We start from the raw sequence: 26,010 nt of genomic DNA, 5'->3' as shown, positions 1-26,010 counted from the left end.
CACAATGAACACCCGTGTCTTTCATAATGGTGCACAATGAAAACCTGTGGCTTTGTGTAACTATAAGGAAGACTTCATCCACCTGTCAGCATGTATACAATTTTTGGGCAATTTTTATGCATTTTGCCAAGGCAACTATGAAAAAACCTCAAGGTACCCCAGGGTGAAAAAGGCTGTTCTAACCTATAGAATGAAATTGTGTGCATATGCCTTACACACATAAATGCACACGTGTAAATATGTGCCAGATTGAGCTTTTTATGCTGGATTTTTCTCTTGGCAGAAAAAAAAATGGGCATATTTTAAAACTCATGTGTGTATGAGGTCTAACAGTTACACTACCTTTAAAAATTGCTTTGCCTGCCCACCCAAAAATTAAAACCTATAAATATTAAACTGGACCGTTAACTAAATGTCAAAACATTTATTAAATTAGATCCTACATCTTTTACACAGTTATTGCTGTCTTTAAAGAAAATGTATAGTTCAGAATTATAGAGTTAGTTTAAATTATAGGAAGAAATGGTTTTCAGCTTTCTCAAGTGAAGTAATCTTAGAAGTGACCCACATCTCTGCATACATTTGTTTTAATATTATTTTTCGCTTTATTGTACTGTGACATTCTGAATAATACATTGTGCAGTGTATAGATTTACTGTATATATTAGGAACGTTCCAACAATTTTTGCAGCAGTGCTATAAAATAAAATCTACAGTACAGATAATGTTGTTTGATAACATTGCGGCTCTGTAAAATAATTAAACTAAGGTTTTCTCTGGCCATTCTTTGGCGGCTAGATGAAACCAAATGTAGTTGTTCTGCAAAGAAAGCAAACAGTCAGTAGTCAGTTCTAAGCTTTAGCAGCTCTCAACATCTCCTTCGCATAGAGTTAATGAGGTTGTTGATTGTGGCCTGTGAAATGTTGATCCATTCCTCTTCAATGGCTGTGCAAAGTTGCTGGATATTTGCAGTAACTGTAACACGCTGCCATATACGCTGATCCAGAACAAAAAGTGTTGCATTTATAATTTTGCTTATGTATATATATATATATATATATATATATATATATATATATATATATATATATATATATATATATATACAGAGATTTTGGTCTACAACACATTGTTGTATATTTTTTTTCCAATTTGGTAAAAAAAATATTATTATAATTCACCCACAAGTTACATGCTATTTTAGGGGTATGTTGAAGGATTTGTATGTTCTATGACAGCACTTTGTTTTAAGTACAATAGACTAGACAGATAATTTCCCTTTAAAAGTAATTATAAAATTAACAAACTGATTAGGAAATCTCTCTAATTGAAAAATCACTGAAAAAATGTGCCATTTTTGATCCATCTGTCAGCCGTGGGTGTAGGTTTGTGTGTTTCAAATCCCCCTGATGGAAATATTTGTATTCAAAGATAATTTCTATCGTTACTGACTCCCCTGGTTTCCAAAAGGTTAACCTACTTTCTGAGTGAAATCGCAGCCTGTGCTGCTCAGTGTGGGCACCAAAGGATGTGACATCTATCAGAGAGTACAAGAGAGCCAATGTTTTGGCAGACGAGGCTGCAGGCATTACAACAATTCTGAGATCCCAACATTAAAGTGTACTTATTTTGTAAGTCCCCTTGCCCATCTTCCAGTCTTATACTCATCATCATCTATCCCCAATTTAGCAAGATACTCCAGATAAACTCTCCATAAACACCCCATAATACTGAATCAAAGTGTTCCTCTTTAATGGAAACCACCAGGGATGCTCCCCCAGTATCTTTGTTCTCACACTGGAACTTCTTCTATATACCATCAGCATGAACTGGGGCATCCTGAGACTGCCCTTTCAAATACACATCATAAAGCAGGGATATCCAATTAACGGACCTCCAGCTGTTGCAAAACTACAAGTCCCATAATGCCTCTGCCTCTGGGTGTCATGCTTGTGGCTGTCAGAGTCTTGCTATGCCTCATGGGACTTGTAGTTCTGCAACAGCTGGAGGTCCGCTAATTGCATATCCCTGTCATAAAGTATCAGTCAGCCTAATAATCCTCACTTCTTTATTTAAAACCCAGAAAATGTGCTCTTTATTTTACTCTTTCTCTCTCTCTTCCATCAATAAGAAGAGCTCTCTACTTTTACAATAAGTATAACGTATAAGAGGATCTCCATATTTGTGTCCCTCCTAGCAGACTTTCAGCATTGCAAAGAGATTTCCTATTCCACTGGGCCCTGAAACACCATAAAAATCCGGGAACATGGCTCACATCAAACCTGGGGCAGCTTTTTGAGACAAATTGTTACTGTCTAAGATTTGCAAAGATCGTCAGCACTGGTAGAACCTGGCTTTTTCTACAATGCCCATATAGACAAGTAAACCAACAAAGCATCTCTTTTTTTCGCCCTATAATTTATGCCTGCTCTACCCTTTCTTCATACATTAGTGTCTTCTCTCTTCAAATTCTCATTACTGCCCATCTTTTCCTATCCCTCTGATTCCAAGGACCAGCCCTTTGGAACACCTGCTCTCTCTGTAACAAGCTCACCTCTCTTCATTACCTTTTTTCACTCCAAACTCCCTTAATCGACTTACGGTTACTAAAGCCTTTAAGAAACAAAACAGAGGCGGAGTTGGATTTCACATACAGTATGACCACTGAACACTTTTCAAGTTCTTTCTAACTCTAAGCCCTTGTACACATGGTCGGAGATTCCGACAACCAAATCCGTCAGATCTTGTCCGAAACTGTTGCATACACACGGTCGGACAAAGTTGTCGGAAAATCCGATCTTTCAGAACGTGATGACGTAATTTCATTACGATGGGACTACGTTCAGGGTAGTAGCCAATAGCTTTGATGTAGGAATTTGATCTGAGCATGCGTGGCACTTTGTCCGATCGGAGTTCTCTACACATGATCGGAGTATGTCCGATGGGAGCATTTTGTCGGAAAATATTTCCGGCAAGTTGGAAAATTTGGTCCGACGGATATCCCGACGGAAACAGTCTGATGCAGACCACACACAGTCGGAATATCCGACAAAACGCTCAGATCGGACACATTCCGTCGGAATCTCCGATCGTGTGTACAAGGGCTTAGGCTCCTTGACTGGTGTTTTACTTTCTTCACAATTTCTCTGCCTGTCTACTGTAGTAGCTCTTCACTGAAGTATTCATTATAATCTTAATGACTTTAACATTCCTTTCAAAGTTAAGAGCCTGGCTACATCTCAACTTTTCAACCTAACACAGTGTTTCTCAACTCCAGTCCTCAAGGCGCCCCAACAGGTCATGTTTTCAGGATTTCCCTCAAATGAAACAGCTGTAGTAAATACTAAGGCAGTGAAACTGATCAAATCACCTGTGCAAAATAATGGAAAACCTGAAAACATGACCTGTTGGGGCGCCTTGAGGACTGGAGTTGCAAAACCCTGACCAAACCTCATCATAATGGACACACACTCACGCCCATCCTGATCATAACCCTGGACCTTGTATCCTTACATCTCTGCACTCATTCCAGCCTCTCAAACACCCCCTTTGCTCTTTCTCTGATAACAACCTGATCAGTTTTACAATGTCCCTGTCAAAGTACTAAACAATTGCTCATAGAAACCTTCACCACTAACCCTTCCCTTGTCTATTCTGTTACTGACCACTCATGTGGCAAACTCTCACCCCTTACTTGCCCTGACCAGACCACTTCTGTCCCTTACAGCTCACTCTAATCCTTACTGGACATTCTTGCTCCCCTCACTACACACAAATTTAAGCCTAACAACCTTGGTAAACTGACTACACTAGAAATCTCATGAGAGATAGTCATACCCGTGAGCTACTACAGCGTAATAATAAATCCCTGCAAAACCTTACCTGATATAAAATGCCCACCTAAATAAAATTCCTGCCTTCATGCTGCCAAACAAACCTATTTCAGCCCTCTCATTAACATTCTTTCATCCGGTCCTTGTTGGCTTTTCTTCACCATTGCCCCTCCATACCACCTCCATCCACCCACTAACTCACTCACTGCCCAGGAGATTGTCAATTACTTAAAAAACAAGATTAATACAATTGGTAGGCACATCCCTACTGTACACATATCTCCCCCACTTAACATACTCTGTCTATTACCACATTCAATAATTTCCCAGGTTGACCCTGTTACTATAGAGGGGGTTACCAAATTAAGGTTGAACCTCTTGTTAGCATCCCCCCCTCCACTGCCACATTTGGCACTTTTTGGGGGGAGCAGGTACCTGGCTTTGACAGGTACCTGCTCCCACTTTCGGTCAAATCACCATGGCAATCTGTGCGGAAGTTAATCCCTCCATCCTTCCTTCGGCAGCCTTCTGGGACACATCACAGGTTCTAGAAGACTGCAGGACCATTCACAAAGTGCAGCCTGGCTTGGGCGTGCACAGTAGGAAACCAGCTGTAAATCCGGAAGGCTTCACTGCTTGTTTCCCTTAGCTAAGATGCTGGCACCTGCACCTGAAGCTGACTGAATAATCGGCTCTGGTGAGGATATCGTTGCATCCCTGGACAGGTAAGCAGGGGTCAAGTCCTGGGGAAAAAAGTGGGGAAACTCCCACCCAAGATCCACTCGCCTACCAAAAAAAAAAAAAAAAATGATACGCTCATATGCACGAACGCTTCAAAAGTGGTATTTTTCATGCAATTTTCGTATTGTGTATATGAAGCTTAACTGTTAGTACATAAAAATAAAAAATCCTCAATAAACATAAATACGGTAATTCTCTGAATAATCAGCATTCATTCAATTGTGATTCCATGCAAATGTGAACAACATGTTCTGATCTTTATTGGGGAATGTTATTTTGTATATAGAGTGTTTATGTGGTGAGTTTACACTTTTCATTGAACAGAGTTTGGATAACACAGGGTTAAACGGAAAGGTCATAAATGAACTGCTCATTATCTGGACAGATGCTTAGGGAGATAGTGATGTGTTCCAGCTTAGGAGATGTATGTTAGCTTGGGGGGCTGCAAACTCTGCAGGGCTCCAACACACACTCGCTGCTATTCCAACCCTTCACATATTTCCACATAAACTTCGCTCCTGGCATTAAACTTTTCCAGGTATTGTGCTCAGCTTACCACCCCAAACTGATGTTCCTCCCTCAGCTCACCTCTCTCCCTGCATGTCATGTGAGCAGAATAGCTGTGCTCCTCCTCTGGGCTCTCTCATCATTTGGCACTGAAGAAAGAGGAGGGGGGGATTCAGCGGGACACACAGAGCAAGTATGCGGGAGACTGGGGGGGGGGGGAGATGAGGAGACAGAAAATCAGGAGGGGCCGGCGGGAGGAGCGAGAGGTCTGACTAAATACAATCTCTTAGCAGCAGGGACCTGATCTACCCGTCAGCTAGCTGTGATTGACAGGTAGATTCAAGCGGAAGCTGTCATGGGGCCCCCTACTGGCAATGCCTGAATGGTCAGGTGTGCGGCACTTACTATTGCGAGCTGTGTCGGCGGCTGCTGGTGTAGCACCTGCCACACAGCTCATATACTTCAAAGTCTTGCAGGACACGGCTGCTAATGGGAACTGAGTTCCTGGTGTGGAAAAAGTACAGGAACTCCGTTCCCATGCGTTCCTGCAGGACTTGAGCCCTGCAGGTAAGTGTCCTTATATTAAAAGCCAGTAGTTACATTATTTGTAGCTGCAGACTTAAAATTTTTTGGGGGTGAACTGGAGCTCCTCTTTACGATTTATCTCTGTGCTTCCATTTAACTTTAAACATCTAGAACACCTAGTTTACAACCAACTGAGCTGCAGCCTCACCGACAACCTTTATGACCACTTACAGTCTGGAGTTTGCTTGCAACACTTCACAGAAACTGCCTTCTAAAATGACTGCTGTAACTGCTAAATTCACTGACATTACTTCATACTTATACTATTAGACCACAAGAGCCCCAAATAACACAACTACATGCCCAGAAGCACCCGGAACATCCCACATCACAGTCTCTATATAAATATACGTATAAATCATAAATACTGAGAGATATAGACATTTGTCTATAAGAGATACAGAGATATAAACATTTGTAAAACATTTTAAAAATAGCAAAATATTAATAACTCAAAATGTCTGGTGAAAAGACATGATTTCCTTTTAAATAGTTTCTCCTGTTTGAGGCATTGTAAGAAGTTTATGAACGTCTGGTAAAAGAAAGGATTAAAGGATAAGGTAGGAATCAGATGTGATTTATTTCAGGAGGACACATAATAACCAATACATGACTTCTTTCTGCCGTGTTACACATTCCACTGGGAGCATAATACAGCAGAATTAGTTCAAATAGACAATGCCCTCAAAGCTGCTGCTGTTTCCACTCATGATTAAAATAATTCAGGGTTTCTGGTGTTTTTTTAGGTTTTTAACCACATCCAGTAATTTTATTTTATCTCTTCAAGCCGGCCATCTCTTTTGCTTTTTTTCATTATCCTGATTCCTTTCACCTACCCATAATTTTATAGTTCTATTTTTTTTTCTATTTAGTTAGAAGCAGATAAGGTACATTTTTTTTCCCTAGTTAGACAATTCATCTCTGCTGCTCAGTACACACAGCCCATATTAGACTTTTAACTTATCCTGTTGTAGGAATTGCTTGGCTTATTATCACAAAACAAAAAACTATGAATGGGTAGAGTATATCTTTCTGTGTATGTGGTTGGCCTGCTGACCTCCTATAGGGATCATTGACAGTTCCTTCCTTCTACTACATAAAAAAAAAATAGTCACTGATACACAATCTACTCTTTCACAAATTTACAAAGTGCTGATAAAAAAAGGGTTAACAATAATATCCCATGTGACAAACGTGGGTCTGGCCACTGCCTTTTTCACCAATTTGTGACAAATAACTGATTCAGTTTTGCAAGTGTTTTCTCACAAAACGAGCAGGATTCAAGCCTCTAGAGTGTGCAGTACCACATTAGGCCAGAGGTGAGGGGGCACCGGTGACACTCGGAGCCACTCGGATGCACTGAAATCCACTCCCTTCTCAAGTGTTTCCGAGCAGCTCCGACCAGTTTCTGAGTCTTTGCGAGTGTCTCCGGCGCTCCTCCTCTGGTCACATGTGATACTGCATACAATAGAAGTCACTGTGGAACGAATTATCTGAATTTCCATTGACTTCTATTGGGAAACTCGCTTTGATATAGTGCTTTGGATTACAAGCATTCTTCTGGAACAAATTATGCTTGTAATCCAATGTACCACTGTATATTGATTGGTTTGGGCAAAACTTATAGCATCTACAAAAAAGGGGATAGATTGTGATTAGATTACATTGTGGCAGACAAATCTGACCCCAAATGACACTTTTTGGGGACATTATTACAGTGATCGATGCTAAAAAATGGACTGATCAATTTAAAAATGACACTGACAGGGGAGGGGTTAACACTAGGGGTGATCAAGGGGTTAACTGTGTCCCCTGGGTGTGTTCTAGGTGTGTGTTGGCTGAGCTCACTGGGACAACACAGAGATCACTGTTCCTGATCACTAGGAGTAGCAGATCTCAGTGTTGTCCCCGTTGTGCCTCTCTGTGCAGCGATCGTGGGTAGCCAGTGAACATCGAGTCCACCAGACCCGCTTGCACGCTCCCACAGTATCTATTGCATTAAACAACGTACAGGTAAGTCATTTTGCACAATAGAGCAGCCCTGCCACAGTATATGTGCGGTGGGCAGTCTTAAAGTGGTTAAGGAGGGGCGGGCTCCCTCCAGGCTCACCTAACCTCTGTCTATCCATTAGAATGCATGTGCTTCCACTGTGGAGGCTCTCAAAATTTAGTGCTAGGACTACAGATACTGGGGTGCCTTGACAGAGCTCTGTAGCTCACGCATGTATTTGCAAATGTGTGCAAACTAAACCCCTGTTTTTAAAGTATACAGGCCAATTTGGTTGGTTAGCAGGCTGGTAAATTGAGCTGGGAATTTCATTGGTTTTGTTTTGCATATTCAGAGATTTATACTACAGTAGTGCTCTTCAAGAGACAGGGGTCTTTTGAACTACGCATTAGGGCATTAAAGACAATTTAACACGTTTCAAAATATTGACTAATAATGAAAACGTAAAAAATGGTGCAAATAAAATGTTTACAGAAAAAGGTAGTACAAAGAATATGTTCACCTAGGAGAGAAATTGAGTTGGTTCTCCTCCTAGGGGAGTGACGTTTTGGCTCAAAAAACTACTAATTAACTAATGGAGGTAAGTATGTCCTTATCCTGGCTGTACTGTTATTATTTCAGAAATTATGAAATACATTGAAGTTTTTGAGTCTTTTTTAATAACCAGTCAATCAGGAATGCGTATTGTCCATTCCACCAGCTGAGCTATTTACGACTGTTAAACAACTGATACTACTGAGACTGGGATGTGTATTTGTTAGGATTTTAGTTACTCAGGCTTGCAAGTCTGACAGTTTTTGAGGGCATTGTGGCTGGATTCTGCTAATCCTATCAAAGTACCGATAAGAGCTTGTTAATTGTATAAATTGAAGGTAGAGGGAGGGTGTAGGTTACTGCAGCTATGTCTCATCTTATGACAAAATGGCATGGGGGAATTGTGACCTGAACAACATGGTCACCGCATACACTTTTTCATGTGCCCAAATATCATTAGACCCTTATAACCCTAAAGCAGATCACACCAGTATCCTCTGGTTCAAAGTTATCTGGTAAATAATAGTTAAAAACCAATGTAACTTAAGGCAGATTGAAACATTGTCTTCTGCGTGTAAACCATACACTTTCATTGCATTTAAAACCATACAAATGCAGCTACTTTCCAGCTTGGTGTATCTTTTCCCAGGTGTCAATTTCTCTCTCTTTTCCTGAGCCAGGCCTTGCTCTGAGTTTATTTTCTGGCCTTTTCCAGGAGCAGGTATCTCCCAAATATGGAGGGGTAGAACATACCTTTCTGTGTATATGGTTGGCCTGCTGACCTCAGTGACCTATAGACAGTTGCTCCCCGAGTCCCCCTGTATGCCCTGTCCCTAGTCCTTCCTTGAATTAGTACATTATTACAAATTTATTCTACTACATACTGTACAAATAAAGAGTCACTGATACACAGTCTAGTCTAGGATTCATACATACAGTAGGTGATGCAATGGGATTGATTTACTAAGGGCATATTAAATAGCAAATTCACTTTGCAAGGAAATTGTCCCTTAGCTTAGTGAATGTGGTGAAAATTCACAATGATTACTCAATCATGTGCAAGGAAATAAAAAATAAACGGTACTCTTCCTTGCACTTAATTGGATGGTGGATATCAGCAGAACTTTATTTCATTCATTAATGTAAGGGAAAATTCACTTGCCAAGTGAACAGCCTACAGGCATACCCCAGGTTTAAGTACACAATGGGATTTATTTACTAAAGCTGGAAAGTGCAAAATCAGGCTCACTTCTGCATAGAAACCAATGAGCTTCTAACCCTAGATTGTTCAATTAAGCTTTGGTAATAAAACCTGGAAGCTCATTGGCTTCTATGCAGAAGTGAGCCTGATTTTGCAATTTCCAGCTTTAGTAAATAAACCCCATTGTGTACTTAAAAGTGGGGTATGCCTGTATTTGCCTTTAGTAAATCAACTCCAACATATCTCTGTCCTGCAAAGACAATTGTACCAATGTAACCAAAACAAAGACATTTTTTAGTGGAGTTAAAAGTTGAGAGTGCATGTAGCAACAGGATTAGTGAAACGAGAATTGCTACAGGGTCTATAGTGTATGAAGGCAAAGTTATGAACATTTCTTTTAACAGTTAAGTTTATTGAAGTTTTTTGCTAAATAAAACATGCATAGGTACAACAAAGTGCAGATAGCAACACCTTTTCCACAGCATCTGAAAAGACATTGGTACAAAGGTAAATTGCATTTAAAATGTATTAATCTGGTAGTTAGGACATATACCATGGTATATTTTATAAATATACCATAAAGAATAAGGAGGACATTACCTTATCCGTTGAGTAGCTTGCATATGAGAATGGGAGAGAGGAAGAGGAAAAAATAAAAAAAGGGCAGGGGAGTAAGAGTCACTTAAACCCAGGAATGAGAAAGTTCATTCAGCGATTGACACCCAGGCTATGGATATATCCCTAACACATTTGTGGAAGCAGCCCATACAGAAGATATATATATATGTATATAGTATATTTATATACCTGTATGTTTAAATTGTTAGCCCCCTTTCCATTACTGCAGTTAGCCCATATTTTGCCCAATTTTTTAAGACAATTTTTGCTATGAACATTTGTATAATGTTAGACCCCCATTAATTGCTGCCCGTCCTGTGTAACGTGGGTAAAGTAGGCTGTTTCAATTTTAGCAAATCCTTTCATATGGGATAGAGAACATTATAGGATATAAAACGTTAGGTGGTGGCCAGCCTTTTCTGTTACAACCAGTAGCATGACCCGTGTGGCACTTATAACATATTGGGCCAATAGATGGGTAAATTGTTCAGGGTTTTTTGTGGTGTATAGTAAGCTTGATGCAGAAGTTAAGCTGTATAAACCTGTCTCTGTTAGGGATCATACACAAAAGACTTTGTTGCAGACACTTATCCCAGTATTCCTACGTCAGGGGAGGTACATCTTCCTGCCACTTCTGGTCTGAAAATGTAAATCATTTTCTTGCTCACAAGGGTGTCATTAAGGTTCGCCTCACATTGCACATAGAACCCCAGAAAACATAATTGTAAAATATCCTTCCCCAATTGCACTGTTGAAACCACTTGTCAATAATAAGGCCAGTTCTGATAACCATCTATCCAATCTAAAAAGAAAAGACACTGACAAACAAACAATGTATGGCACTGAAAAGTCAAATGAGTATGGTTCCACTATTCCTTTTAGCTGTTCCCAAGGTTATGTAGCTACATTCTTAGTTAACAGGTTAAAAATAACACACGCACCTTATAATGAAATATATGACCAGCAGAGAATACAGCCCCAAAGGGATCACTAACAGGATTTCCTTTTATAGTAAAAGTTGCCCTAAATGACCAGTCTGACGTGTGTTGTTTCATCCAAGGTCTCCTAGAACTATATTTGAGTATATTCTGTTAATGTATCACTATCTTATCCATCATCCATTATAGTAGATCTGTGAAGTAAATTGCTCCTGTGCCAAACAATGTATTTATTAAGAACACTAACAGTGTCACTGGAAACATTGATTATCATCTTGCTGTCTAGATACTGCCAAGCATCTGAGAAAAGAAGAATGAAATGGGCTGCTATCCAATGCAGTGTTTGGCTTTTCAAAATTACCATGTAAGCTCATCACTGAGTCTACTTGTTGATCATAGAAAACTAAATTCCAAGTGGGCTAATGGCCAGTGCTGCACACTTAGGTAACAGTGTGGTCTGCCAGCATACCTTGTATCTTTAATTAGCTTTGGAAGCACATCAAGGCCAACACTAGAGTCTCATAAATATGAAAAGGAAGGAACAGCTGGCAACATCCAAATGGGATTGAGTGTTTATAATTGAATGTCAGAATGCAGCAATTTGGGTGAAGACAACCTTCAGCTTACCTTCTGCTAAAAACCAATCACCCTACGCCACACTGCACTGTAAACCTAGACATTAAACCAAATATTGAACATATCTATTTATCTTACCCATTTTAATAATTGGATGCCATTTCAGGGGTTTTTAAAAACATTCAGTATTTTCCCTCTTGCTAGTGTGCCATATTTTATATTCTATTACTTAACTTAGATTTTGAGCATCCTTGCTAAATGGCTCTATTCTTAACCACTTAAGGACCGAGCCTCTTTTTTAGATGTGTTGTTTACAAGTTAAAAACATTTTTTTCTGCTAGAAAATTACTTAGAACCCGAAAACATTATACATTTTTTTTCTAACACCCTAGAGAATAAAATGGCGCTCATTGCAATACTTTCTGTCACACCGTATTAGAGCAGCGGTCTTACAAACGCACTTTTTTTAAAAAAAATACACTTTTTTGAATTAAAAAATAAGACAAAAGTAAAGTTAGCCCAATTGTTTTTTATATTGTGAAAGATAATGTTACGCCGAGTAACTTGATACCCAACATTGGGAAAATATATAATCTAGATATATAAACTCGCTGATGGTGTGATAAAAATTGGGTGATAAAAAAATGAATGAAGCTGCTATACACAAAGTGCTAGACACCTGGACATAGTAATAAAATATGAATACAGCGCTCACAAACAAAAATCCATAATAAGTGATGAAAAAAACAAAGTCCATATAAAACTGCGAATGTGCTTCACAAATAAAAAATGCAGGAAATGCTTCACATCTGGTGTGCAGAAGGTGCAGAGAAAATGTTGCAGAAAAATGTTCAGGTGTACCCAGACACCCCCACATGTGTCCCCACTTACCAAATCACAATGACACCCAGCTTTGCAGTCTGGGAGTCAAAATAGCCTTATAGCAATATCCAGAGGATGTTGCAGGATGGCAGGTTCACTGATGAGACGATAAACTATCCTTTAACGTTAATACTCAGCCATACAAAAACGGGTAACCAAAAAAGGAAGAAAAAAGGGGGGACCAATAGTGAAGTATGTTCAGACTGGAAATTTATTGCGCATAAAAGGTTATACTTACAAAAGTAAATTAAAATTAGGCATTGAAATGATCAGAGGATGCAGAAAACACCATTCATTAGCGTTCCCACGAGACAGGAAATTACATCAGTACCGGAAGTGTGTCACGTCAATGCATTTCGCCCTCCCACAGGGCGTCATCTAAAGATTTGTTGTTTACAATTTAAAAACAGGTTTTTTTGCTAGAAAATTACTTAGAACCCCCAAACATTATAAAAAAAATGTCTAACACCCTAGAGAATAAAATGAATGGCAATACTTTCTGTCACATTGAATTTGCGGTCTTACAAGCACACTTATATTTTTTTAAATACACAAAAAAAATTAGATAACAGTAAAGTTAGGCCAATTTCTTTTTATCTTGTGAAATATAATGTTACACCGAGTAAATTCATACCTAACATGTCACGCTTCAAAATTGCGCCCGCTCGTGGAATGGTGACAAACTTTTACCCTTAAAAATCTCCATAGGCAACATTTCAAAAATTCTACAGGTTGCATGTTTTGCATTAGAGAGGAGGTCTAGGACTAGAATTACTGCTCTCACTCTATAGATCGCGGCGATACCTCACAAGTGTGGTCTGAGCACTGTTTTCGTATGCGGGCGCTACTCACATATGCTTTTGCTTCTGCACGTGAGCTGGGCGGGATGGGGCATGTTTAAAACATTTTTTTTCTTATTTATTTTACCTTTTTTTTTTTTTTTTTTTTTTACTTTTACACTGTTTTAAAAAAACAATTGTGTCACTTTTATTCCTATTACAAGGAATGTAAACATCCCTTGTAATAGAAAAAGCATGACAGGACCTGTTAAATATGAGATCTGGGGTCAAAAATACCTCATATCTCATATTTACACTAAAATGCAATAAAAAAAATATTGTCATTTAAAAAATTAAAAAAAATGTCCATTTAAGAGCTATGGGTGGAAGTGATGTTTTGACATCGTACCTGTGCACAGATACATGACCATGCACAACTCTGTGAGGAAACTATGCACATACACATATGATTGCAGAGGTGCTTATGCTGGAATTTACCTATGTGGGCTGGCTTGAATTTACTGACACCAGGTTTTCTGGTTTTAAGCACTCCTGCACAAATGTTGAAGCTTAGAATTATGTGAAAAAAAGGCTACAGTCCCACTCAGGTTCCCTGTAAAATTATTCTGCATGTAATGGTCTATGTTAAGCATAGATTAAAGTGGGCATTCTGATAATGGAAATTTTCAGTGATTTCTGGTGCAAAAAGTTAGTTCTATAACAGGTAAAAAAAAAAAGTTGGTGCAAGTCTTACTTTTTATTTTTGAAGTACAGAGATTCATAAAGTGTCTGTACTTCTTAAATAAAAACAAAATATGTTCATGTCTTTTGAACATTTACTATTTTTAATTGTGTCTTACTGATTTAAGTCAAGGTTCATGATTTACTGGTTAAAATTTGTAGTTCACTGACTCTAGTCTGTCAAAGCCAGGAACACTGGAGAAGAAATCTTTTGCATAGTGGTTTTCTTTATTTTACAAAGTGTTGGAAGCAAAAATGTGTAAAAGCATAGCATGTGGTATCATCATTATTATTTATTATAAATGTAAAATGAATCACTGCGCTAATACTAATAATGCAGCTGACATAAATTGTAGGGGAACAATAAATAACAAAAGGATGAATATATGCAGCGCTAAAAGCATTAAATATAAAGTAAGAGTCCATTGTTCAGGGGAAAAAAACTGGAAACACCCATGGTGTAAACAGGGAACATCAACACACCGGGCCTCTTACCAAAGAAAATGGACCACTGAATTACAGGTGGTCAGATGGGCATAATACATCCATAACAACACGGCACCATTTTGCTTGGATAGTAGATGGCTGGATCTTGTAGTCTCAACACATGGCAAATCCATAGGTACAAGCATAGAATACAAGAAGGCAACTTCTCATGGTGTAGCATGTAAAACAGGGTGAATTTTCATATAAAACAGCCAGAATACTCAAAATTCATTAAATAAACGCAGGCATGTCAGAAGCTACCGTCTGTCATAGGTTTTCAACCACAAAGATGGCCGCGGTCGGCACGTACAGTGTTGTGACGTCAGAGCTTCACCCAGCTCCATGACGCTGTATGTGCCGACTGCGGCCATCTATATAATTTCATGCTTTTAGCGCTGCATATATTCATCCTTTTATTATTATTTATTGTTTGATCCCTTCCCCCAAAAGAATCTCTCGCAATTATAGAGTTTACATGCATGGAGTTTACAGAGTTCCTTCCATCTAGCAATTTGCCAAAAATTGATCAGAGATAAATGACAATTCTACCTATCTATTCGCTGCTTTTAGAAGTGTAATTCCTACATGAAAGCAAGGTTCTAAGATCCTCCGTAAAATACACTCCTAAAGTACTCACATCTATACGCATCTGGGTGGGAGAGGAGGTTCATGTCGGGTCGCCTATTCTGATGGAACACTGTCTTCTCCTGTCAGCCAATCCAGTCTTAGGACCTGCCTCCTGTCCTGATTGGCCGGGTGAAGAAGCCAGAAGACAATAGCGAATATTGATTCACTAATGTTACAAGTGGGTAAGCTCGAGGCGCAGTGCACCCTGAGCCCAACCTTTTTGAAGCCAATTAGAGCATCAGGCTCTAATCATGTGCTTAAAAAAAAAGAAACGCATAGAAATCTATGCTTTCAGCACCCGGCATGAAGATTAGAGGGGCGGCACCCCTGCGCCCCTAATGGACCAGCTGCTGCTGTGTGAAAGTAGCTGTATGTACTGTATAGGCTCATTGATTACTATAGTGTTGCATTTAGATGTGTACAAAACTATCTGCTGTATGCATCTAAACGCAGCATTTTATTTATTTATTTTGCCCATGTGAATAAGCTTTATTAGGTTGTAATAGTTTCTTAGAAGGATCTTCTTATATGGCCATAATGGCATCAATTATGTCATAATTTACAAGTGATCTTGAACTTGTGTCATCCTCCAATCTGGAAGCCACTTTATCAGGGCATAGTTGATTATCCAAAGCCTATCAGAAACATGGAGATAACATAACTGTACATTCTAAGTAGCAAAACACACATTTAATAGTTCTTCTAGCTCATTGCAACTCAGCCCTAGTTCATAGATTAAGTTAATTAGACAGTACTCAGAGAGACATTCAGTGGTACCAGAAATTGATATCACCAGAAGCACCTATTTTAACAATGAAAGGTAAAAGCAAAGTGTTGCATACATTTATGTTTGACATTAACCTACACCAACAATCTATATTAGATGCTAGTAATATTAATAATGAGATGCACTTAATAATGTGGTGCATAGGCAGCTCAACATTGTCCTTACCTCCTGCAGTTCCCAGGCCCCTGCCAATTTTAGTCATAAAACAGAATATCAAACTGTGGCTGAAATGCTTCCAAAAGTATAGGGTATGCTGGTTCCAACCCCCAAATTAGGTAACCCTAAATTTGAGTGCTAAACATCAGCAAGGGCTCATCTATGCCCCACAGACTGCACAAATCCAAAGGTGGTTGCATACCAAATGAATTTCAAATGCTGGTTACCTATGACCTTGTACGCTTATGCATTTCACCCACAAGTCTGGACCTAATCATAGAGGCTGCAGATGAAACACATTAGCAGACGAGGTCCCAGGCTGGGACTGTCTGTTCACACATGCAGGATCTTAGGCACACAAAACAGAATGCACTATAGCATTCTGCTTAAAAACAAACCCCTGCCAAAAAGTCTTTGCCCCTCCTGAAGTGGTTATGCTCATGTTCTGTCTCAGTGATCACAAAGAATGTGAGCGATAATACTCCCAATATCCAAAAAAATACCAATATAAACACAAGTGAAGTTCTAACTCATTATCAGTTTGCTCAAAGCTAAAAAAAAGTACATTTTGGTTTACTTGAAGTGTGAAAATTTTCATTACATAACACAGACAGGAAACGATAAACCTACTTCTTTACTATTAAAACACTTGGGAAGCTGTACAGGCCCAAAGAAAACCTTAGAGACGTGTTTTGCTTCCTTCACACTTTAGCTAAAATTTAAACCTCGCTTCAACTAAAAATAATCACAATTACCTATGTACAATATTTTACTTATTAAAAAGAATTTTATAATGCAGTATTGAGGAGAAGATTACAGACCAGTGTGTCATGATGGCACAATTCCCTAGATATAGGCAGTACTGGCATTCATGTTCATTGCAGATGGCAAGGCTGATTTACTGAGCTAGCATACAGCCAGGAGCATCCCAAGAGGATTTGTCTATCATTTCCCCTGTAAGCAAAATGCGCAGCCCTAGACTAAATTGTGACCATAGGTCATTGTAGACAAGAGACTATCTGGCTGTCTGCATAAAAATTAGATAATATTTCTACAACAGAAAGCAGTAAAGTATCGCTCTATGGCCATCTATGGCCATATTAAGTCAAACTGAGGCACGTCCACTAGATTTATTTAAAAAGACATGCATATTTTTATATGTAATATTTGTATATCTTTGCTAAGGTAGAAAACAGTTTCTATTAAATAATAACAACAATAAAATGTGCATGGGCTGCTGCTATAAAAAAAAAGGTGTGTGGTCCCTTTAAATGATATTTATGCAGATCCCCAGTGCTGTCCCTTTAAATTATACAATTCATACATATACACCATAAATAAAAAATAAAAAAGATTAGTTCATAAAATTCCGTTGTGCAAAATATCATCAAAGTCCTCCCAACAAAGTGCAAGAGTGCTTTCTTCAAAGTGCATTCAGTGCTCCAAATGTTGTTACGGTGCCATGCCCCCCTTTTGTGCCCTCACTCACCAAATTATGAGTGTAAATGTGCCTGTTACAGATGAATGCTCAGATGCCATTTCTCCAGCTCCTCCATTTCTCTCAATAAGATGGCAGGTTAATGGCCACATAAAGAGGTAGAGAAATCTCCATAGTGTAACTGTGTTTTATGGTTAAAAAGATTTAAAAACACAAATTTCCCACTCACCAAGTTTCCTGTGCAAACAAGCATGTCACACTGGTACAAAACCAGCAGAGCAGCGTGCGTGCCAAATGCCGATCATGACGTCACCAGAAGTTCCCACCTAATGCATTTTGCCCTCCCACCCTTAACACCTGAATGGGCACTTTTTGCATGATGGATGTTCCCAGGACTTAAGGTTCTAAAGGCTGTAAGAAACTCCTTATGGCTAAAAACACAAATTTACATAAGTGGATTTATCCTGATCATCCCTCATTATTTCTTGAAAAATGATTGTATGTATTCCACATGGAATCTAAACACGGAAGCGAAGGTTAAAAAACTATTTAATGTCTGGAAATCATTGTTATTATTATTATTATTATACAGGATTTATATAGCTCTAACAGTTTGTGCCACGCTTTACAACATGAGACAACATGAGGGCAGACAGTATAGTTACAATACAGTTCAATATAAGAGGAATCAGAGGGCCCTGCTCATAGGAGCTTATAAACAAAAAGGGACGGTCAAGTGATACAAGAGGTAATAACTGTGGGAGATGAGCTTATGGAGAAAATATGATTACGGTTGTTAGGTGGAGGCAGGATAAGCTTCTCCAAAGAGAAGGGTTTTCAGGGGTCACCTACATGTGGACACTCAGACAGACTTTGGTGGGACGTTCCAAAGGATGGGAGAGGCTCAAGAAAGGTCCTGGAGGCAAGCATGGCAAGCATGACAAGGGAACTAGAAAGCAAGAGGTCTTGGAAGGAATGAAGGGAATGATTTGGTTGATATTTTGAGACAAGGTTAGTGATGTAGCTGGGTGGCAGAGTCATGGATTGCTTAGTATTTAAAATTTTATTTTTTGGGAGTGCGGGAGCCAAAGGAGGGATTGGCAGAGAGGTTTAGCAGACACTGAGTGGTTGGTAAGGAGGGTGAATCTGTCAGCAGCTTTTGTGATGGGCTTAAGGAGGGATGGCTAATCCCATGAGGAGGGAGTTGCAATAGTGGAGGTGAGAGATAACCAGGGAGTAAATTAGAAGCTTTGTGGTGACATTAAAAAGGGAGTACTTTGAATGTATTGTGAAGGTTGAGCCGCAAAGATTTGGTCAGTAGTTGGATGTGGAGCTGAAAGGAAAGTTCAGAGTCCAGGATTATGCCTAGCACCAAGCGGGGATGGGCTGATAGTTGTGCCATCCATCTTGACAGAGAAGTCTGGGGAAGGAGCAAATTGTGGAGAAAATATTTTGAGCTTGGTTTTGGACAGATTGACTTGGAGAAAGTGGTGTGTCATTCTGCTATGTCTGTCAGTAAATTAGTGATGCATAAGAAAGTCTGAAAGATAGATTTTGGTGTCATCAGCATAGAAATGATGACCCAGGGAGGAGGTGTAGTTTAAAAATAAGAGAGGTGAGAGGTCCAAGAAAAGAACCCTGGGGACCCTGACAGAAAAAGGAAGAGGAGGAGGTAGAATTGTAAGTGACAGTGAAGGTGTGATGGGATCCTGGGTCCTGCGTGCCTGCGGACTGCCAAGTCTAATTGTCCCTTTAAGTGGGTAGATCACAAACTCAAATATTTGGGAATTTGGCTCACGCCCAACTCAGACAGTCTTTACGCACAAAACTTCCAACCCTTTCTGAGTGACCTGCGTGAGGACCTACGGGCATGGCACACTCACCCGTTGTCCTGGTTCGGGAGGGCGGCTGCTATTAAGATGACAATATTGCCGAGGGTACTATATCTTTTTCACACACTTCCCATTAAGTTGCCTAGACGGTTCTTCATTCACCTGCAAGCATTAGTGAGAAGTTTTATATGGGCCAACAAGAAACCCCGAATTAATTTCTCTACCTTGACTTTGCCGAAGGTAAAAGGGGGTATCAATCTTCCAAACTTCAGATTCTACTACTATGCGACACACTTGGTTCGCATACTGGACTGGAACTGCCATGCCACGACTAAAGACTGGGTGAGATTGGAAGCTGGCCTGTCAGATACGCCACTGAGGTTCCTGCCGTGGGTAGTGAAGGAGGCTAGACCGGCCATGCTTGTAACACACCCTCTGATAGGACCAACTCTGGAAGTCTTTGGGGAAGCATCACGTCGGTGTGGACTGGCATCTACGCCGGGTCCATTGACACCCTTAGCTCACAATTCTTCATTTGCGTCTGGGCACTCTACGGTGTCTTTCCCACATAAGGCTGATGGGACACCCACGACTGTGACACACTGCTTGGAGAGGAACAAACTTAAGACCTTTCAAGCCCTGGCACAGGACTTGCAGGCAAAACACTTCACTTACTGGCAGTACAGACAGCTACATGACTATATTCACTGCGCGACCAACAGATCGCATGTTCTGAGAGAACAAACGTGGTTCGAACAATTGTGCATCACGGGTGAACCAGTGAGAAGGGCGACATCCCTGATCTACAATTGGCTACAGACCTCCAGGACTGACTGCTCGACCAGACATAAACTGGACTGGGAGAGGTTTTTCTCCAAGACCTTTACGGACGAGCAATGGAGTAATGCATGCATATTGGCACACAAATGCTCTATAAGCACTAGCACACAAGAAACGGCGTATAAAGTCCTGACGAACTGGTACTTTACACCAGTTAGACTTAATAAATGGTTCCGAGGCACGTCAGAATCCTGCTGGAGATGTGGAGGTGATGGCGGTGATATGATACACATTTGGTGGAGCTGCCCGAGCCTTAAAGGGTTCTGGGACGGGATCTTCTCGCAGATTCGCGCCATCACAGAGACGGGCATTGACCTTACCCCTGAATGCTGCTTACTCCACATCTCCAGCTACTCGTTAAGCAAATACAAAAAATCAATGGTGCGCCACTTGCTGAACGCTGCTAAGGCGATTATTCCCAGACATTGGAAGTCCACGTGCCCTCCCTCTTTGAGGGAGTGGCTGTCAGAGGTGGACTCCCTGTATAAAATGGAAGAAACGGTGGCGATGGCTACCGAACGGACTGACAAATTTCACAGACTGTGGAGACCTTGGTTTACCTTCAAATACTCTGATGCTTTTGCGAAACTTCAAAGCGGTTGAATCCCTAATTAGCTATGTACATGTCTGTTTAGTAGTAAGATGGTCTCATGTGAATTAAGCTAAGCCCTACATTTCAGTTCTCAACTAATTCACATCTTGAATTGGGGTTATGTGACGGTTATAATGTAACATCTCTGTTGCCGTTCTGAAGCCAACTAGTGTACTCAAGACAAGTTATTGACAGGTTCTCGCTTTTTCTGTTCCGCACCTCCCCCAATGCGGGGTGCTCACCACCTTTCCTTTTACTCCCAACCCTTCTTTCTTTTCTTCCCTTTCCTTATAGACACTTAAAATTCACCCCCACCATTTGCAAGTATCTTATTATATGGACCATCGGGGGTTTTTAGTCGATTACCTCATCAGATTCCGCATTTACAGAGGTCCTGATTTATGTTGGGAGGGGGTCCCCCCCTTCCTCGGGCCTCCCCTCCATGATGCTTAATGTTACCGAAATATAAGGCACTCTGTAACGGTATCTAGGACTGAACGATATGATTTGCTGTGCATTGTGGGTTTGATCCCACGACTGTCTCTTAGTTTTTATTGCACTGTATTGTGATGTCAAATGCTTCAATAAACTTTTATTGGTTAAAAAAAAAGGTGTGATGGGATAGGTAGGATGAGAACCAATGAAGAGTACAGTCGTGGAGACCAAAGGAGTGGAATAATTTATACAATGCTTTCAATACTGTACTGTATATCCAGTGGTGTTTAACCAAACTATTTTATCATGGCTACCAATTTACCATTTCCTGCATTAAGGTAAAAAAAATTCCAGTACCTGTATTGCCCCCTAACCCCCCTTATAGATACCTGAGTCCTCACTTGATCCAGCACTGCGCCCATCTGTAGCAGCTCTCCCTGCTCTCATATGCCATTGGCTCATGCTGCTGTCAGTCAAATCCTATGATGAGGGTTGAGGCTGAGCCATGCTATCTATGATCTGCTGATAACTGGTGCAATGCTTTCCAGGCTCCTTAACCACCTCAATACAGTGCACTTACACCCCCTTCTGGCCCAAGCCAATTTTCAGCTTTTTGTAGCACTGTCGCTGTTTAAATGACAATTGTGCGGTCATGCTACGCTGCACCCAAAAATAACTTTTATCATTTTGTTCCCACAAATAGAGCTTTCTTTTGTTGGTATTTGATCACCTCTGGGGTTTTTATTTTTTGCTAAACAAATAAAAAAAGACCTAAAATTTTGAAAAAAAAAGTTTTTCTTTTGTTTCTGTTTTCTTTGTTTAACTGACGGACACTGATAAGGCAGCACTGGCGGGCACTGATAAGGTGGCATAGAGGAGGTGGCATCAATGAGGTGGCACTGATGGGCACTGACAATGGGCACTGATAGGCAGTACTAATGGGCACTGGTAGGCGGCACTGATAAGTGCCACTGATATGCAGCACTGATGGGCATTAATAAGGTGGCACTGATGGGCACTGATAGGCGACACTGATGGGTACTGAAAGGCTGCACTGATGGGTACTTATCGGTGGCACTGATAGGCGGCACTGCTAGGCACTGATGGGCACTGCTGGGCACTGATAGGTGGCACTGATGGGCACTGATATGCAGCACTGATAGATGGCATTGATAGGCATCACTGATTGCACTTACAGGCATTTGGGGTGGGCACTGATAGGCAGCTGTCTGGGCACTGATTGGCATTTCCCTGGTGGTCTAGGGTGGCATACCTGGTGGTCCAGGGTGGTGAAAATCCCTGATGGTCCTGGCAGCATCCTGGTGGTCCTGGGCGGGCATCCGAGGGGGGGCTGTGCTGATAAATAATCAGGACAGACCCCCCCCCCGTTAGGAGAGCAGCCAATCGGCTCTCCTCTACTCACGTTTGTCAGTAAATATAACAAGTTTGTAAGGAACAAGTCATTTTTATGTGGTCCTATAAATGTGTAATTATGAGTTTCATGTCTGTAATTTATTCTTTTAAATTTGCTTCTCTTAATGATTCGATTCTTCTACACTTTGTCCTACAGGTTGTAATGTCATTATGAACAATGGCCCAGCTGTACTACAAAAAGGTGAATTACTCACCCTACAGAGATCGGATTCCTCTGCAGATTGTGCGGGCAGAAGCAGAGTTATCACTGGAAGAAAAGGCCTACCTCATTGCCGTGGAGAAGGGAGATTATGCCAGCGTCAAGCATGCTCTGGCAGAAGCCGAAATCTACTACAATATCAACATCAACTGCATGGATCCACTTGGCCGCAGTGCTCTTCTCATAGCCATAGAGAACGAGAACTTGGAAATCATGGAGCTTTTACTCAGTCACAGTGTATATGTGGGCGATGCTCTGTTGTATGCAATAAGGAAGGAAGTGGTGGGAGCTGTGGAACTACTTCTAAGTTACAGACGACCGAGTGGAGAAAAACAGGTGGGTAACAATACAGAGTTGTTAACGAAGCTCAATGGATAAATGTATAGAAAAGAGATCATTTGACTTACAGAGCCTTCTAAAAACACTTGCATTTGACAACAGTCTGACGTGCTTCTTAGATCATTTGCAGTTCATTGACTGTGAATTTGACCTGCAGTTGACCTCTTTCTGACCTGTGTTTGACCACCTTATATGCTGCATCAACTATTGAATTGTATGGAGAGAGAAGCAGTTCTGATGCAAAAAAAGCAACACAAGCCCTAATAGTTATAATAACCAGCAGCCCTGGGTGTGCAGTTGGCCCGGGGGCATATCATTTTTTTGAAAAATATTTTCCATAGTTCCAGTCACTAGTCTTAAATGAGTAATAAACCCCTCATGTTTTGGTTTATGATAGAAGTGATGACATGGTATAAAGTCCCAACTGTGAAACCAAGTGGTTTTCGGAGATCTTAGATCTTTTATGCTCCTGTCTCACCACAACCTGTCTAAAAATCTGCACTATATGCAAATCTTTTTTTTTGCTTTCTATTTGTGATGTATTACTGCACATTGCCATTTCTTCTTAACATTTGAATTAACTGGAGATGGGTTTTGCTTTCAACAGCTTTTCTCTGTTGCTTGTAAATCATGTTCACAAGCAAACATTTCCATATACTCAGCCTAGTTTGGCATCAATAAGGACCTACAGTATCTAATTTTATTATAATGTGCAATATATATAGAGGTCTTAGATGCACATGATCATGAGAAAAGACACGACTGCATTGTGCAGTTATAATTTGACTTACAAGACTATAAACAGCAAGACACTTCCTAAAGCATAAAATAAAAGCAAATGTTAAATAATAGATGGGGTGTGGGAAGGGAGATTTAGAGCATTCAAAAAAAGTAAAGAATGGTTAAAAGAAAAAGCATTTTCACCATTGAGATTCTGCCGGCCAGGAAATGGCAAAAATTTAGTCATTACATTGATGAGAAATAGAATGAAGTAATACTTTGTAAACGTGCCAAAAGAAATCTGAGCTGGGTGTGTACAGTTTTATTGAAGAAAAAGAAGAGTGGTCACACACCATGGAAGGAAGAACTTCTGTAGAATAGTTACTTTATTGTCAAAGTGCCAAAGGACGTAGACAGGACGTTACAGGAACATTGGTAGACCAGTTTCACACGGATAACTTGTGCTTGTTCACAACAAAAATGTAGCCCCAAACCTGAGCTATTTAAATGCTCCACCCAAAAGTGATGCAACAAAATGAGCCAGTTTGATTGGCTGACCAACATGTATAGCAATTAAACACACCAAATAAAAGAATTAAATCACAAAGTGTTTAAAAATTAGACTTGGGGTAAAAAACACTTTAATATCCGTGGTGTGCTAATTTTGACCATCTACAGTACTAGTTCATTTTGGTCAGCTGTATATTCCCATAGTTTTCATTCAGTATGGTTAGCCTTTTCCTCCATTTATTCTACCTGAATATGCAAATTGGAGAAACTTTGTGCAGATCTTAGCCCTTGTACACACGGTCGGACATTCTGACAACCAAATCTGTTGGATTTTGTCCAACGGATTTTGCCCGAAACTGTTGCATACACACGGTCGGACAAAGTTGTCGGAAAATCCGATTGTACATAACGTGATGACATTATTTCGTTACAACGGGACTACGTTCAGGCTAGTAGCCAAGAGCTTTGGTCTAGGAATTTGATCTGAGCATGCGTGGCACTTTGTCCGTCGGAGTAGGCTACACATGATCAGAGTATGTCAGATCGGAGCATTTTGTCAGAAAATTTTACGGACAAGTTGGAAAACTTGGTCCGTCGGATACTCTGACGGAAACAGTCTGATGGAGACCACACACAGTTGGATTATCCTACAAAACGGTCTGATAGGACACATTCCGTCTGAATCTCCAACCGTGTGTACAAGGGCTTACTGATATTTTTGAGAAAGAGCAACATCTCCTTATGTATTTAGAAGCAGGCTCATCTGTGGTAGTGAATGCAGCTAGAGTGACTTTTAGTGTGTGCTGAGTGCTATCTTCTGCAGGGGATGCATGCCCCTTGATTTGATAAAGGTAAGGATGAAGGCGAAGCGGCCAAGGTGTTTGTTCCTCCTGTAAAGTGTCCAGGAGAAAAAAATCCATGAAGTAGGCACTGATGTCAGCTCTAAAATGTGACAGCGGGTGCAGGGTGTGGGCTCTGGCACCATTTTGCGTTTTCTCCTTGCTAGCACCAGGAAAGAAGTTTTAGAGCTGTTTTGGTTTTGTGGGCTCATTTTGGTGGTGGGCGGTTGATCCCCTGGTCATAGCTGGGTAGTAGAGGGTCCTTACAGGTGTGTTAAAAGGCTGCAGTTGCTGTTGGTTGTGAGGGAAGAGATGGTCCAGAACAGAGCTTTGAGCTAAAGCAGCCATACTATTCTGGTGTCAAGTCACACCCTGACAAAGTCTGCTTTTAACAACTATAGCTACTTAAAATATTTACTGTTGAAATGTTAGTGAAGGAAATAACAGATGTATAGACCAAAGTCGTAAGCATGCATTTTTCCCATGCCATATAATTCCTTTAGTCTGTCTACTGGTGCTCAAAAGGATTAAGGCTCTCATTTACCGGAAATATATATTATGCTACATAACTATATGTTACCACTTGCCAAGCATTAATGGATAGTTTATTAGTAAAACTACAAGATGTAAATTCTGTTGTTCCCATTGACTGTTCAGTATCAGCCTCTCAAATTACTCTTATTTACCATGTGGCAAGATTTCTTTAACCGCTATTCATGATTTTCACAGTTATTTTCCAATAGTTCATAGCTGAAGTTCAGTAAAGCCTCGTACACACGATCAGAATGGCGTACAAAAAGTATCGCAATCTTACCATAATCTGAAGGGACAAA

At 40.3% G+C, this 26,010-nt stretch overlaps 1 protein-coding gene across 1 annotated transcript in view; it reads left to right on the top strand.

The window, feature by feature from the left end:
• Positions 1-26,010, top strand: part of TRPC5 (transient receptor potential cation channel subfamily C member 5) — a 425,360-nt gene that overhangs the window by 161,959 nt on the left and 237,391 nt on the right. The window contains exon 2 of the mRNA XM_077480887.1: positions 22,707-23,105. Within this exon, the coding sequence (XP_077337013.1) occupies positions 22,728-23,105 (378 nt within the window). The 5' untranslated portion in view covers positions 22,707-22,727. The remainder of the gene's footprint in view (positions 1-22,706; positions 23,106-26,010) is intronic.

This window comes from Lithobates pipiens, unplaced genomic scaffold (assembly GCF_037356315.1).
Source record: "Lithobates pipiens isolate NorthernLeopardFrog02 unplaced genomic scaffold, aLitPip1_a1.2 Scaffold_1, whole genome shotgun sequence".
In the NCBI taxonomy this organism is placed as follows: Eukaryota; Metazoa; Chordata; class Amphibia; order Anura; family Ranidae; genus Lithobates; species Lithobates pipiens.
This window is presented reverse-complemented; position numbering and strand designations above follow the sequence as displayed.